The sequence below is a fragment of the Ostrea edulis genome, chromosome 5, assembly GCF_947568905.1.
Source record: "Ostrea edulis chromosome 5, xbOstEdul1.1, whole genome shotgun sequence".
Classification (NCBI taxonomy): domain Eukaryota; kingdom Metazoa; phylum Mollusca; class Bivalvia; order Ostreida; family Ostreidae; genus Ostrea; species Ostrea edulis.
In genome coordinates, this window is record NC_079168.1 from 32,439,492 (window position 1) to 32,455,682 (window position 16,191).

Here is a 16,191-nt window from a genome sequence, read left to right on the forward strand (position 1 = left end):
AAATATGGGATCGGATTAAATATATGGTAAGTTTGCTTTCTACACAATGCTTGGGGACATGAAGGATAAGGACACGTACAAATTACGTCTTTCAATCTTCTCTGTCCGTTTATCACACCCTGAGCTTTGTAACTGTAGGAGACGGACCTTGAATATTTAGCCTGTATATTCTTTGTGTGTTCACCTGCAGACGACACGTGCTTGTCAAAACGCTAGTTAAACACAGAACGTAAAAGTTTTCCATATATACAGGTAACACATTTTATGCACTGTTACACTTAGACCATTGATAGAACTTAACGCATCGGTGGTTCAGTGGTAGAATGCTCGCCTGCCACGCGGGCGGCCCGGGTTCGATTCCCGGCCGATGCATTTTTAAGTGCTGATAATTCTAACAAGTCATCGCGAATAGTAATTTGTGCATCATATTTTATGAAAAGTGAGTATATAAAAGATTGATCAATCTCATAATACAAAATTGAGAGTATGGCAAACATGAACCCTGGGCAGATGAGAGGTAGGATCTGCTATCAAGGAGGTCCTCTATTGACCCTTCACCTATATATTGATCAGGTAAACGGAGTAATCTGTCACCCAAATCCTTCTTATATGTCGTACAGGACACGTATCGAGCTGTTACATGAACCGAGGACATTCAGTTCAATATGCCCTTTGTTCACGCCCAACACTGTTATCAAGCCCTTTTTTGTGTGACGTTCAGATGCTTGTTAAGGCCAATATGTGTCTTGTCAAAATTACAGTCGGTTGTTTGCACAACACATTTTTGGTTATATCTTTTGTCACAGAACTGAAACATTGTTTTGGTTGGGTTGTTGGGATTCATGTAACACTGAACCATGATTCACGACACTCACGTAAGGCAGATAAAAGGAAAAAGGTTTTCAGCAACTTCGTTTCATTCTTGATTTGATATTGAAAAACGCAATCCAAGTAATTTAAAAATAGAAAAGTTTGACCTAGTAGTTTATTATGTTGAGTATGGAACTTTATAGATTAAGAAAAACTTACCGAACATTCCCACACGAGGAATCTATCATATGTTATTATTCATTATAACCAAAATTTACCGGTATGATATTCTATCAGTACTCGACAACTTTGGACTACTTTATGGAAAGGAGGCTAACACACAGAGTGATGCAATCGTGCCAGAGGTACTTTTGCAACATCAGTTCATCGTGTCAGAAGTACTAAAGAACTATTGCTATAAAAGACTACCATCCATCAATAAAAAAATCAACGAATGTAGTAATGTTTGACATTCATGATGATAGATAATCGGTGCATATAAATGTTCCTTCCGACACGATGATGCAATATCCTCTTATGTATACACAGCTCTTTGGTAAATAAATGTCCGACTTTTATACGTGTTTAGAGCATGGATCTAATCACTAGGGTCTATCCAATCCTTAGTTATTTGTTTTGTTATCTAAAGTTCCTTTTGCGAGTTTTTCACTCTTGAAGTACTACAACTTTGGACCCGTGCGTGACACTATGGGTTGTAGCAGTAACGTTCTCCGTCAACAGAGCTACAAGGAACTTCAACTTTCAAATTCTCATCCGAACGTCCAGCGACTCTCACTTCGAAATGCTGTATGTTTGGTGAAAGAGCAGTCACTACTGAATTGAACTGACCCGGCTACCTATCATTGGTACGTCAACAAACGAAATCATCTGAAGCTGTGTTTTCGGGTTGTATGGGGCTTTAATGAATATTTGGAAAGAAGTATAGTAGGTAAATATGTTAAGAGTTTTTTCTATCAAATTTATGAGACAGCAACACAAGAGTACAACGATATCAGACCTCAACCGTGAGCAGCTTTTTGTGCACCGTAAATCGAAGGTTTTTATAAGGGTTGGATCTGTAGCTCTCTGTTTTGTCACAACATTTTTTCAGAGAGCTACAGTTCTGCAGCTAGGTGAAGGGCTGCAAAATCTAGATTTATGGTGGGCGCTTGTGGCCATTGAACAGGGAGGGTTTGTTTTATCGAGCCACACCTGCTGTGACACGGTACCTCGGTTTGGCGGTCTCGTACGAAGGACCGCCCCATTTAGTCGACTCGTACGACAAGTAGGGGTGGGACGATACATCGGTGCACCGATGCATCGCGATATTTTTTCTGACGATCTACGTATCGATACGCCCACTGAAATAACGATACTTCCATTTAATCCAAAAAAATCCGAACGGAAGAATTCAGTTATTTTACACTCGAAAGTGAAAGTAAAAGTACGATATGATTGTCAAAAATGGCGGCGAAGCAGGACTTCGTCAAATTAGTAATACCAACTGGCGCTAAATCTGCGGTTTGGGATTCATTCGGGCTACCCGTTTATGAGAAAAATGGGGTTCGAACCACAGATAAATCAAAGGTAATCTGTAAAGTTTGTGATATTCAACTGAAATACAATGGGAATACGACGAACATGATGAAGCATCTTAGCAGACATCACCCGTCTGCTATGTTGTCTCCAACATGCGGCGGAACAAAGTCAACCAACATAAAAAAAGAGAATGACACTGATTTGCCACGAGCATCATCATCGGGACAATTACTTTTGACAGACCTGAAGAAACACACAAAATATTCCTCGGATTCGACCCGGGCTAAGGCATTAAACAGAAAAGTTGGGGTGTTTATTGCCAAGGATTTGAGGCCCCTGTCAATTGTCGACAATAAGCATTTCCGAGAGTTTGTCACGGAATTAGACCCAAGGTATTCTTTACCTACCAGAAAGCACTTTTCTGATAAAATAATTCCTCAGCTGTATTGTGAAACGAAGGAAAAAGTGTTAAATGATATTAAAAAAGCTGACTCTATTGCATTAACTACCGATTCGTGGACTTCTAGAATGTGTCAAAGTTATGTGACCATTACTGTACATTTCATGCTTTCTGATTGGGACATGCAATCATATGTGCTACAGACAAGACACTTAGATGTTTCTCATACTGGAGTAAACATAGGTCAGGTTCTCCGAGAAGCTGTCAGAGAGTGGGGATTACCCACAGAAACTGATATACCACTGGTAACAGACAATGCCTCAAACATGGACATAGCGGCTAAAACAGCAGATTTGCAACCTCACATTGGATGCTTTGCTCACACAGTCAATTTGGCTTGCCAGAGGGGTCTGAAAGTCCCTGCACTTGGTCGTCTGCTTGGCAGGATTCGCAAGGTAGTATGCTTCTTTCATCGTTCATCAACAGCAACTGCTGTTCTTAAAGCAAAACAAGGACAATTGAGTTTAACTGTGCACAAATTAGTACAAGATGTTCAGACAAGGTGGAACAGCAGCTTTGATATGATCCAGAGATACCTAGAACAGGAACCAGCAATTCATGCTGCACTCTCTTCTCCAGAAGTGAAAAAACCCATCAAAGACATAGTAACTTTGTCTTCTAATGACATCTCTGATGCAGAACAGATCATGAAAGTTTTGGAACCCCTTAAAACTGTGACCAACATAATGTGTGCTGAACATACACCCACAGTGTCTCTGATATACCCAATGAAAGCTGTCATTCTGGAGAATATGTCAGAAAGTGTACATGACTCAAATCTTGTTAGGGATGTAAAGCAGGCTATCAGAAATGACCTCATCAAACGCTACAGTGAGGAAGATACAGCTGAGTTTTTACTGATGTGTGCCGCTTTGGATCCACGATTTATGGGTCTTCCAAGGCTAGAGCCAGACAAACGAGATGAGATTTATAGTAACATCGAAAGTAGAGTGATACTTCTTGGAAAGGAACCTTCAGGAAAATAAAGGTATATTTAATTATGTATTGCATTACCTTGGCAAAAGTCATGTTGATCAAAACTTTTACATGCATAACAATAACATATTCAATATTGTGATTTTATTTCTAATTATGCCAGGCATTGTAGATATGTCATCAGGATCAACAGATGGTGATCTCTGCCCTCCTCCTGCCAAAAAATCTGCTATTGAGCAACTGTTAGGAGATGTGTATATTGTGTCTGTCTCAGCTGCAAAAACAATTGAAGAAAGAGTGAAATCTGAACTTGAAACCTACAAAGCCAAAGCATCTATTCCCCTCAGTTCATGCCCTCTCTTATGGTGGCGCACCAGTGAAGAGAGTTTCCCATTATTGGCTAAATTAGCAAAGAGAGTGCTGGGTATTCCATCAACCAGTGTGGCAAGTGAGAGGGTGTTCAGCACTGCTGGTGACATCATAACTGCAACAAGAAGTGCTCTCAATCCTGACAATGTTGATCGCCTCATTTTTCTCAAAAGAAACCTTTAAATTGTTCAGGCATTTTTCACCACACATTACTACATAGTACATTACTGATGGTTGTGAATCATAATTCCTTTGAAGTTTCTAGTCAGTTGTTAGTCTTTTTATCATTTACAATTTAGTTTGTAGCTTAGTCAAGTAACTATGGTGCTATTTCATTTCTAGTCAAAACTATGATGTGAATTTGTTTTTCCCTTATTAAATTTGAAAGTTTGAAACTCTTTTTACAGTCTTTTACTAACATGAAAAGTATCGCGATATATATCGTATCGTGTCTATGGTATCGTGATACGTATCGGATCGGCTTTATGCTGTATCGTCCCACCCCTAAGTCGACAAGCAAGGAGTACTGATGACCTATTCTAACCCGAATCCCCAATTATGTCGCAAACTGAAGTCACTATAGCTGCTCCAAGAAGAACTCTTAGATATAACGTTGGTTCTGGATGGAGGATCATAACGAAAATGTGTGCAAGAGTTTAAATTCTTGCAGCCGAGCAAATCACGAGTAGACCCTGACAATGATATTTTATTCAGTTCATATTCGGACACAAACTCCTTGTATATTAAAATGTGAACATGAAACGTAGATTCATTATCTTATAAAAATTCAACTGTGTAAAGTATGAAAAGTAACAGTAGATATGGGATCGAGTTAAATATATGGAAATTTTGCTTGCTACACAATACTTGGGGACATGAAGGAGAAGGACACGTACAAATTACGTCTTTCAATCTTCTCTGTCCGTTTATCACACCCTGAGCTTTGTAACTGTAGGAGACGGACCTTGAATATTTAGCCTGTATATTCTTTGTGTGTTCACCTGTAGACGACACGTGCTTGTCATAATGCTAGTTAATAAACCGAACATGAAGTTTTCCATATATGCAGGTAACACATTTTATGCACTGTTACACTTAGACCATTGAGAGAAGTTAACGCATCGGTGGTTCAGTGGTAGAATGCTCGCCTGAAACAGAGGGAATATTATTGTTCATATTTTAGATACAAAGTGTTTTAAATGTGATTGTAACTGATGATTAGTCTGTGATATCTGTTTAAATGTTAATCAATAAAAGAGAAAAAAAAAAAAAGAATGCTCGCCTGCCACGCGGGCGGCCCGGGTTCGATTCCCAGCCGATGCATTTTTATGCGCTGATAATTCTAACAAGTCATCTCGCAGCGTGATTTGTGCATCATTTTGATTTTTGTTTTAGGAAATAGTGAAGATCAATCTCATAATACAAAACTGAGAGTATGGCAAACATGAACCCTGGACACATCAGAGGTAGGATCTGCTATCAAGGAGGTCCCCTATTGACCCGTCACACCCGCTGTGAGTCCTATATATTGATCAAGTAAACGGAGTAATCTGTCATCAAAATCCTTCTTATATGTCGTACTAGACACACTCTAAAAACAATGTTTAGGTTTGGAACACTTTTTAAACGTGTTTAGGTCTAAACATGTTTAGGATTGTGCTTATATCCTAAACGCGAAGTGTAATAAACATGTTCTACCCTAAACATGTTCAGACTGAGAACATGTTTAGCTATGCAAAAATACAATATCTAAACACAAAATAACATGCTAAACACTTGCTAAACACATTCCTAAACGTCTAAACACAATCCTAAACGTCTATGCGTTTAGGTTTTGAACATAATAAGCTTAGTAACATTGTTGACATTAGTTTTACAGTCTTCATGTAGAATATTCCTGTCTTTTGTAAATGAAATTCGAATTGCAGAAAAAATTGCATGTCAGAATTGCCATACTTCAAACTGCTATAGTGTACCAGGTCCCGATAGTGACCATAGTGTACATCATACGCCGTATTGCAAGTATACACTGTCGAGGTCGATATCCAAAATTGATGGAACCATTAGAAGAGCCGTCTATGGGCTTCAACCCTTTCCTGTTGGAAATGAGCAGAGTTTAGGAGTATCCAGAAAATTTTAATCTGGAATTCCATTTCAACTTGAACAGGTCTGGACACATACATATTGAATTTTAAAAAATAGTGTAATTCATTGTCTCTGGTATTAGACGTGCCTTTAGTGTTAATTTAAACCAATGCATCACTCTTACTTTGCATTGGAACAAAATTCATTTAAATCTTGTGAAAGAGAACATCAGTTGCAATTGATGCCCCCCCCCCCTTTTTTTTTAATTCAACATGTGACAGTGCCTGTTATGCAAAAACTAGCATATCAAAGACAAAAAAATTGTTGAAGTTGTACTTGCCGGATGATATTTAACCATGTATAGTTTACTTCTTATATGTGCATAAGTGATTTTTAATGGTTTTGTCTTTAACATGTATCGCGGAAATGTCAACCGTGTTGTTTCGGCAATTAGAATATAGAAATAGACTTGCAATGTAATTTGAGAAGAACCGCCTAAACCCGTGTAGTGATTTTGGGGGGTGGATTTTTAGTATTTCTGGTCGGGCTCGGAGTCCTCTGAGCCTGCACGTGATTTTCTCTCTCTCTTACCCGCGAAATCTAGGCAATCGGACGTGTTTTAGAAAGTGCAGCAGTGTAGTTATTGTATTTGTTAACCCCTTGTAAGTTGTTCTGTGTATTTGTGAATATATCTGTTTATAAGTGTTTTCCGGTGTTCTTTGTGTGTAGGAAATCACTTTACCCGCATTGTTCGATTTGAAACATCATGGATCCCATAGACACAGTTTGTAATGCAAGGGATATTCTTGCTAGATTTTGCAATGTTATTCTCCTATAATAGAAGAGAAAGCTACTATTTGAGACTCTTTAATGCTGTGGATTGAGTTTTAAATAGAAGGTTAGCAAATCATTTTGTAATTGAGACAAAGTCAAAACCTAAATACAAGGAGAACTAAACATGTTCAAAACCTAAACACAAAAGAGGTAAACGTGTTCAAAACCTAAACACAATAAGGGTAAACATGTTCAAAACCTAAACATAAGGGTTAAACATGTTCTACACTTAAACATAAAAAGAATTAAACATGTTCAAAACCTAAACACAATTAGTTAGACGTGCTCCAAACCTAAACACAAAAGAGATTTAAACATGTTCAAAACCTAAACACATTGGGTTGAACATGTTCAAAACCTAAACGTAAATAGTGTCAAACATGTTTAAAACCTAAACACAGAAAGTGTTAAACATGTTTAGATTTAGAACGCGTTCAAAACTGTACACAAGAAATGTGTTTAACTTTGTGTTTAGGATCTAAACACCATTTTTAGAGTGCATGTATCGAGCTCTTACATGAACCGAGGACATTCAGTTCGATATGCTCTTTATTCACGCCCAACACTGATATCAAGCCCTTTGTTGTGTGGCGTTCAGGTGCCTGTTAAGGCCAATGTGTGTCTTCTCACATATTTATAGTGATTTTCTATTGTTGTTCAGGTATACTCCTTTCTCGAAGAATATTCATAAGCCGCGCGCTGAAATCGAAAACGAGGCTAAGGTCGGTAAACAAAATGTCAGCGTCAGCACGGGGAGGACAGGGCAATGACAAACACTGTTGTGTACCATTATGCACTGGAAATGGGAGATTAAATCCAGAGTTATCATTTCACAAAATAACAAAAGCATCAGAAATGAGGCGAGCATGGATCCAAGCCATCAGAAGAGATCCCGGTCCTCTTTTTACCGTGAGTGATATTGCAGAGGTCTAGACTAAAGTCTAGTCTACTGTCTAGACTGTCTGATCAGCGTTATGCGTATGATATTATCGTTGTGAATGTGTATTACATGATTACTATTTATTCTTGAATTTCAATCATCCATTAAAATGACTTTCACCATACCAAGTGAGTGTTTATGACCGATGAAAAACTGTAGGTAAAACAATGGACCAGGTCGATCAGCTGATAGCTTGTTCTAGTTACAGTGTACTTCAAAACAAGACGAATTATCAACGATACATACTATTATATGGTCATATGCTAAGAAAAAAATAATTATCATTATTGTCATGATCGAAGATATAAAATTATAAATTAGATGACATGATTTATTTATTTTTTTAATTAAATTGCAAACTTTGAAATGAGCAAAAATGATCTAGGGCCTATAATGCAAAAGTTAAACACATGACCAAAAATATTCTTTTGGTCAAGTAATCATATAATCATTTCATAATATTTATAGATAAGTGAACAAACCGTAATTTGCTCTCGCCACTTCAAACCTAGTGATATTAAATGGACACCAGTAAGAACCACATTGAAACCGGGATCTGTACCTTCGATTTTCCATTGGAAGGCAGATTCCAACACTCGACGTCCAATTGTAAAACATCCCATTCCAGAAAAAAGACCAAAAGCAGGAGTTTGATGATGAAAGAGAGAGACCCGATGAAACAGATTCTATATCAATGTCAAATGAGGATGGGTAATTTTGATTCATGTGAATTGTCCAATTATAAAAGTTAAAAAATATGTGATGCCTAGTATTATGATCTGCTGTACATTGCAGTTTTATTTACTTGTACATATATTTGCAATTTTACAAGCAATATCAATGCATAATGTATGTGTGTATCTATCATTAATGTTAATTTAATAAGTTTTTGTGTGAATATACAAAATAATTTAATTGTTACCATATTGATATAGTGCAGTGCACAGATTTATACTTCATTTTGTGTTGTATTAGTTTAATATATTTCAGGATATTGTTCACCAAGTCAAGATATCTATTTATAACATGAATCATTCTCGGAATAGTTAAGCTGTTTCCAAACTGATGACTTTATAATATTCAGTTTGCAATAGTTATCAACTGTTTTGAATGGTTTACCTTACAACTGCTGCTGGACAGTAGGATGCTGGTCATCATTTAATTGTGGGAGGTATGTTTTCTTTTAAATGTATTAAATAGAAGCATTACAGTTTCAGTATGTTTTATTACCTTCATTATAGTTCTCCTCCTCCTGATGAAATGCAGAGAAAGATAGTGAGAATCGAAGAATTAGAGGCTTTGTTACAGAAGAAGGATGAAGAAATAAGGAGTATACAACAAAAGATGGAGATAGAACGATTTGGAATCCAACGTTTTTCAAATGACAATTCAATGATACAATTCTACACAGGTTTTACATCAATGGCTATGTTTTTAGCTTTCTTTGAATATGTCAGACCTACTGCAACCTGTATGAACAGCTATTACTATACATCCTGTGATAAATCCAATCAGCAGATCACAGTCAGCAAACAAAGAAGCATGCTTTTAATTGATGAGTTTTCATGTTTGTGTGCAGACTAAAATGTGGTCTTATGGCACAATATTTAGCACTCAGGTTCAATTGTCATGTGTCAACAGTTAGTCGCCAGTGGCGTAGCTTCCATTGAGGCAACCGAGGCAGCTGCCTCGGTAAAAAAAAACACCTTTTACGTTGTTAAAATGTCGATAGCTTCTGGGGGGCGCAGCTCCCCAGACCCCCTGCCTCGGTAATATTCGAACCCAAGCTGCGACTATGATCGCAAGATCATAACATGGGCAAACTTTGGGTGTTTCACTTTAGGCAGCATGAATATTTGGTCTAGTAAGGAACAAATTTATGAAAAAATGCCCCAGTCCTTCAAGATGTTTTACCCCTCAACTAGAGTCATAATTGACTGTACAGAGATAAAAACCGAGCGCCCATCATCCCTAGCACTAGGATCCAAATGTTATTCAACGTATTGGGTCTTTAAGTTCATTTTCTACATCATTATCTAAATAACCGCGTTTTCTTAGATTTTTCCTTATTCCTTCCGTTGAATTTGATATTTTTATTCTATGGAACAAATTCTACGCGAACGGAGCCCAAGTCCAAAGTGAACAGATGTTTTTGTAGATTCGGGGTATCTAGAGGTTTTATTAAGGTACACGTTTATCGGTGGGTTTACAGTATAAATCAGTACAAAGGATTCCGTCTGCTATTGAGATTGTTACATCAAGGAAATCGATTTTGGTGTTTGATAGACGCAAGTCAAGCTGAATGTTTGGATGTATTTCAGTCGCGGTTATATGGAATTGTTTAAGTTCTTTTTCTGTACCAGTCCAGATGCCAAAAATATCATCAATATAACGTACATAAAATAATGGTAGCTGTTATGAATTTTCGAGAAGAATCTGTTCCCATCCCCCCAAGTAGACACAAGCGTAGTTTCGCCCAAGTTTTGATCCAATCGCGGTCCCTTCAGTCTACATGTAATGTTTGTTATTGAAACTAAAATTATTATTGTCAAGAACAGTATCCAGGATTTTTAATATACTTTCTGAGTCTACCTCTTTTTCATGACGCTCTTGTAATGCTATTATAATGATATCGCGAGCGTCTTTTCTAGGTATACTGGGATAAAGTGCTTTCACGTCCATACAAAATAAAACAGAAGAATCTGGTAATGGTTGCTTTACACTTGAAAGTTTTTTTCCAAAAAATCTGTAGTATCCTGGACATAGCTACCAAGGGATCTATTCGCATTCTCAAGTTGCGACCCAACGTACTCGGCTATATTTTCTGTCGGGTGTTGTCGACCATTTACTATAGTCCTGAGTGGATTGTTAGTTTTGGGTTAGCTTGGAGTTTTCCTGATGTTAGTTCGGTAGGTAGTAGATAATGTCTTAATTCAGGGCATTTAGAAATTGCTCACCTGAGGCCACATTGCTCACCTGAGTATTATATATTATAGGATTAAACATTCTTTTGGAAGAATTTATCGATGTGTAAACTCCGGACATTTTACTCACAAACTGAATAAAAGTGCGAAGCACTTTTATGTTAAGTTTGTGAGTAAAATGTCCGGAGTTTACACATCGATAAATTCTTCCAAAAGAATGTTTGATTCTTATAATTCCAATTCATTCACTTTATTAACAATTGCAAAAATTTGAATAGTTTCCCCGCACTATGTTGTTTGTTTTCAGGCGTGTATGAATACATCGCGTTTTCGGATTTATTGATGTGTAAACTCTTGTTCAGCTTTATTTTTGTCCAATCAAAACAATTGTAATAAATAAGATTGGAATTATATATATATATATATATATATATCAGGACATTTAAAAAACAAGAGTCCAATGGGTCACATTGCTCACCTTGGGACATACTGAAAGATGTTCCCAAACTATTTGTATGTAAAACTTTGACCCCACAGGGGGCATGATTTTAACAAACTTGAATCTGCACTATCAGGAAGCTTTCACGAAAATATGATTTGTTTTATCCAGTGGTTATTCAGAATATTTTCCCTATATATTTCTATGTAAAACAAGATTTTAATATAATAGATTTTGCAATTTATATTCAGATGTACATAACCCAATTTATTTTACGATATCAAACTGTAACATTGTACACACATCGACGAATGATAATGCAGGTGAAATTCAGCCATGTGTAAAATCATGGCCCCAGGACAAAGCAGAAGACTTCGTTTGAACATTAATAACGCGGCTGTTGAAACCATTGAACGTAATTTATATGATCTAGCGAGAGGAATAGGTGATTTTAACCCCATAAACATTTCTAATATAACGAGTGATATTTGTGATGTCTTTTCTGACGCTGCTAAAGAAACATATGGTATTATTTACCCACAAACCGAAAAATGTACAACGTATTAAAGCGTGGTTCAACCGCAAATGTAGATCAGCAAGGAAATAATTTCATTCAGCCGCACGAATTTATTCTAACTATAAAACAGATGAAACCAAAAAACTCTTAGAATGACGAGCAAAAATATAATGGATGACTGTATCAAAAATTATAAAATCGATATATTGCGAAAGTTAAGGAACCTACGTTCCAGTAATCCCAAAGATTATTGGAAAATTCTTAAAGCAAACAGTAAAAACAATACGTGAGCTGTAGACATTAATGATATGTTTTATTTTTTGAAAGGTTTTAATGAATGCGAAGACGAGGTGAATAGTACTGAGAGTTTAACAGATACACGTACTGACATACATGTAACAGATGATTTCCTAAACTCCCCAATCAGCGATGAAGAAATTAAAGAAGCTGATAAAAACCTTCAAAATAATAAAGCTGCGGAACACGATTTAGTAATTAATGAACATATTTCTTCGACAATTTCAGTAGTCTTACCAGTATCTAGAATACTATTCAATTTGATTTACGACAACGGTTTTGTACCAGACGAATGGTTAATCGGAATTCTGAAACCCATTTTTAAGAATAAGGGTGACCCGAATCAGCCAGAACACCATAGACCTATTACATTGCTTAGCTGCCGTGCTAAACTATTTACGTGTATTTTGAGTAAGTGCTCAGAGGCCTATGCATCCGAAATTAATTTCATTAATGAAAGCCAATCAGGTTTTAGAAAAAAAACTTATCCTACTCTAGACCGCATAGTCTACTCAGTAGGAAGAAAAAAATTATTTTGTGCTTTTGTAGATTGCAAGCAAGCGTTTGATACAGTCTGGAGAAATGGTATTTGGTATAATCTATTAGAAATTAAGGGAAAATGTTATACTTTTTTACGAAATATGTATAGAGGAATAAAATCTAAGATAAGTATGAACGGTATATCATAAGATTTTATCTGTTGTAATGTCGGAGTTTGCCAAGGCGAAAGTGTATTCCCCTTTCTATTCTCTACTTATATTGATGACCTAGAAGAGTTTTTGATAGGAAAAATATTGTTGGTTTACAGAGTATTAGCACTTCTATCGAAGATGAGTTGTTTTTTGTACCTAAAACTTTCTATATTATTTTTCGCTGATGATACTGTTATGGCCGAGATCGCAGATGAACTTCAAAAAGCATTAGATGAGTTTCATGTGTACTGTTCTCAATGGAAATTGAATGTAAATGTTGAGAAAACAAAGGTGTTTTTAAAACGCCCCAAGCCTAGAAATATTTTTATTACAATGTTGTTGATAGTGTGAATGAATTCAAATATTTAGGTATTGTATTTTCTAGAAGGGGATCTTTTTGTACAGACAGAAACGTCTAGTCGATCAAGCACAGGAAGCACTGTACGGTATTATAAGAAAAATAAGACAATTCAATTTACCATTAGAACGACAGTTTGAATTGTTTGGTAAAGTAGTAATGCCAGTACTACTCTATGGCAGTGAAATGTGGGGGTACGAAACTTTGTATGTTAATGAAAAAGTACATTTAAATTTCTGAAATATATTTTATGTATGAAAAGTAGTACGCCAGCATTTATGGTCTATGGTGAATCAGGTCGTTTTCCTCTGCCTGTCACTATATAATCAAAGATGATCTCGTATTGAGCAAAAAAGTTTCAAGGCCAAGAAAATAAAACTGTATTTACTGTATATATATATTTATGTAATCGATACATGCACAATAATGAGAATGTGAACCCATGGGTTATTTTTATGAGAAATGTTTTAGATTCCTGTGATTTTTCTAATATTTAGACAGGACAGTGCTCCGTAAAGTCTAATGTCAATTAATGAATTACTACTGTAATTAAACCTTAAAAGACCAGTTTATAAAGAAGAGGACACATGATATGAATAATTTATCAGAGGGTACCATCTAAAAAAAAATAAAAATAAAAAAAAAAAAAAAAAATTAAGCTAAACGTTGACTTCGAGAAATACTTAAGCATTCTTTCGAAAAATGTTAGGAAACCTCTTGTTAAATTCAGGACAACAAACCACCATTTACCCATAGAGGTAGGTAGGTGGTATGGAATTCTAGCAAATGATAGAAATTGCAAACTCTGTAATACTGGTAAATTAGCCAACGAATCCCACTTTATCTTAGAATATAAATCCCTATCCACTTTACGGAAAGAATTTTTGGCTTCTAGATATTGTCAAGTACCTAATGACACCATCAAACTTTAAAACATTAAAAAAAACTTTTTATATTTAATTCTAAAATTCAGGAGTTGTCTGCTGTCCTCCCTAACATGTAAATTTATCAAATGTCCGAATCTCTTTGTATGCATTTTGCCCCCACTTCTATTTTATGCGATAATGAACATATATATCCATGCATCATTTATACCCATGGAAATATTGTTTATATAATTACAAAATCAAAGTTATGTATCTCATGTACCATTGTGAATTGTTTGAGAGAATAAATAAAATGAGAGACAGATCTTGAATATCTAACGTGTGCATTATTTGTGTGTTCACCTGCAGACGACACGTGCTTCTTGTCACAATCCTAATTAATAAACCTAATATGAAGTTTCCCATATGTAGGCCCCTACAGGTAACATGTTTTATGGAGTACACTTCGACCAGAGAGGAATTTTAACGCATCGGTGGTTCAGTGGTAGAATGCTCGCCTGCCACGCGGGCGGCCCGGGTTCGATTCCCGGCCGATGCATTTTTATGTCCTGATATTTCTTACAAGTCATCGTACATCATGATTAGTGCATCATTTGTAATGGGAAGGTGAAGATAACAAAGATTGATCAATCTTGAAAGAATGGCAAACATAACAGGACTCTGGACACATCAGAGGTAAGACCAGGTATCAAGGAAATCATCTTTTGACCCGTCACACCTGCCGTGAGTCCTAGATATTGAAATAGTAAACGAAAAAATCCAGCATCAAAATCATTTACAACCCCCCCTCCCCACCCCAAAATCGAAAACATCGAACTGAAGAAGGACTAAAGAGAATTTGCCTGTATGGCCCCTCGCCATTTAATCATTCCCGTTGCAGTTACTGCTGAGTAGTAGTGTATTTCTGTATGAATAACTAAATATATGATTTACTTGATAATTTTAATATTGGTTACCTAGCAAAGCACTAAATATATCAACATTCTCATAAAATAATTCAAATGTAAGACTCTGAAAATTTAAAATTTTAAAACTTTAATAACATTTTATCATCTTCCAATCGCATCACCATCTATTCAATCAAAATTTAAAATGTGTACATTTTAAAAGTGTTTAATGCTTATATTTCCATAGTTACTACACAAGTAATCCTTAGCAACTATCACAATTGTGAATATATACATGCAACACGTCATGAAATAAGTTCAAAATGAATTATATCTAAAAATTTAAAATGATTTATATGTAGAAATGACAAACCAAGAAATTCATTACCTGTACAGTATTATTTGCTTTTAAGCAATCAAATGTCGGTATTGCTTTTAGAACAATTAACATCAATAATTAGGGAAATGTTACAACTAGAAAACTTGATGTTTTACTCCTCATAAACAGAACTACAGTCAGAATCACTGTGCGGAATATCACCAGCATATAATAGAGGTTTATAATAATCAAAGCTAGAATCATGCTGTTGTCCTTGTAAACTTTGATACCCGAGGTAGCAGAGAGCACACTGGAAAGATGATTTGACGCAGTTTTCCCTCGGTAAGTACAAAAACATTGGCATATGCACGGGCAATCCCTGTTCCTAAAGAAAATCGACTGCAACCCGAAGACGAAAAGCTCTATCTGCATAATATATCATAAATCCTGAAACCAAACATTCATTAAATTTTAAGTGATCATGTGTTATGTAATTTCAGCATCATTATTCTTACCATCCAAATACAGACAGTCCATCAGATTCAACGATGCCCACTGGTTTCACGAACGGCTGATGCTTTTCAGAAGTGCTATTTGAATAATTGTTTCAGACGTTCTATAACTGTAATATCTGACTATCGTGTCAGAAGACTACCTTCTATCAATAAAATGATGAAAAGTAAAGAAAACGAATAGTGATCAATTTCATAACTGCTGTAGGGTATACAAGATAGAAAGCTGGGCAAACACGGACCCCTGGTTATACCATAGATGGGATCGGGTGTGTAGAAGGGGCAAGCATCCTCTAACGACAGGTCAGACCCGCCGTGAGCCCTTTATCTTGATCAGGTAAACGGTGTAATCCGTAGTCAAAATCAGTGTGCCAAGAATAGTTGTT

At 36.2% G+C, this 16,191-nt stretch overlaps 1 protein-coding gene and 3 non-coding genes across 4 annotated transcripts; all 4 read left to right on the forward strand.

The window, feature by feature from the left end:
- Positions 1–301: 301 nt before the first annotated feature.
- On the forward strand, positions 302–372 carry Trnag-gcc (transfer RNA glycine (anticodon GCC)). Its single transcript has one exon. It is a non-coding gene; the product is annotated as a tRNA-Gly (tRNA).
- A 1,902-nt stretch (positions 373–2,274) lies between these two features.
- LOC130054934 (E3 SUMO-protein ligase ZBED1-like) lies at positions 2,275–4,297 on the forward strand. Its single transcript, XM_056166045.1, has 2 exons — positions 2,275–3,754; positions 3,909–4,297. Exons 1-2 carry the CDS (start codon positions 2,275–2,277, stop codon positions 4,295–4,297), a joined length of 1,869 nt encoding a protein of 622 aa, XP_056022020.1.
- A 935-nt stretch (positions 4,298–5,232) lies between these two features.
- Trnag-gcc (transfer RNA glycine (anticodon GCC)) lies at positions 5,233–5,437 on the forward strand. The gene is made up of 2 exons: positions 5,233–5,268; positions 5,403–5,437. It is a non-coding gene; the product is annotated as a tRNA-Phe (tRNA).
- A 9,117-nt stretch (positions 5,438–14,554) lies between these two features.
- On the forward strand, positions 14,555–14,625 carry Trnag-gcc (transfer RNA glycine (anticodon GCC)). The gene has a single exon. It is a non-coding gene; the product is annotated as a tRNA-Gly (tRNA).
- Positions 14,626–16,191: the final 1,566 nt, after the last annotated feature.

Coding starts and splice junctions, on each gene's coding strand:
- LOC130054934 (XM_056166045.1), top strand. CDS start 2,275: ATGGCGGCGAAGCAGGACTTCGTCAAATTAGTAATACCAACTGGCGCT. Junction 3,755..3,908: donor GATTTATAGTAACATCGAAA/GTAGAGTGATAC, acceptor TAATTATGCCAG/GCATTGTAGATATGTCATCA.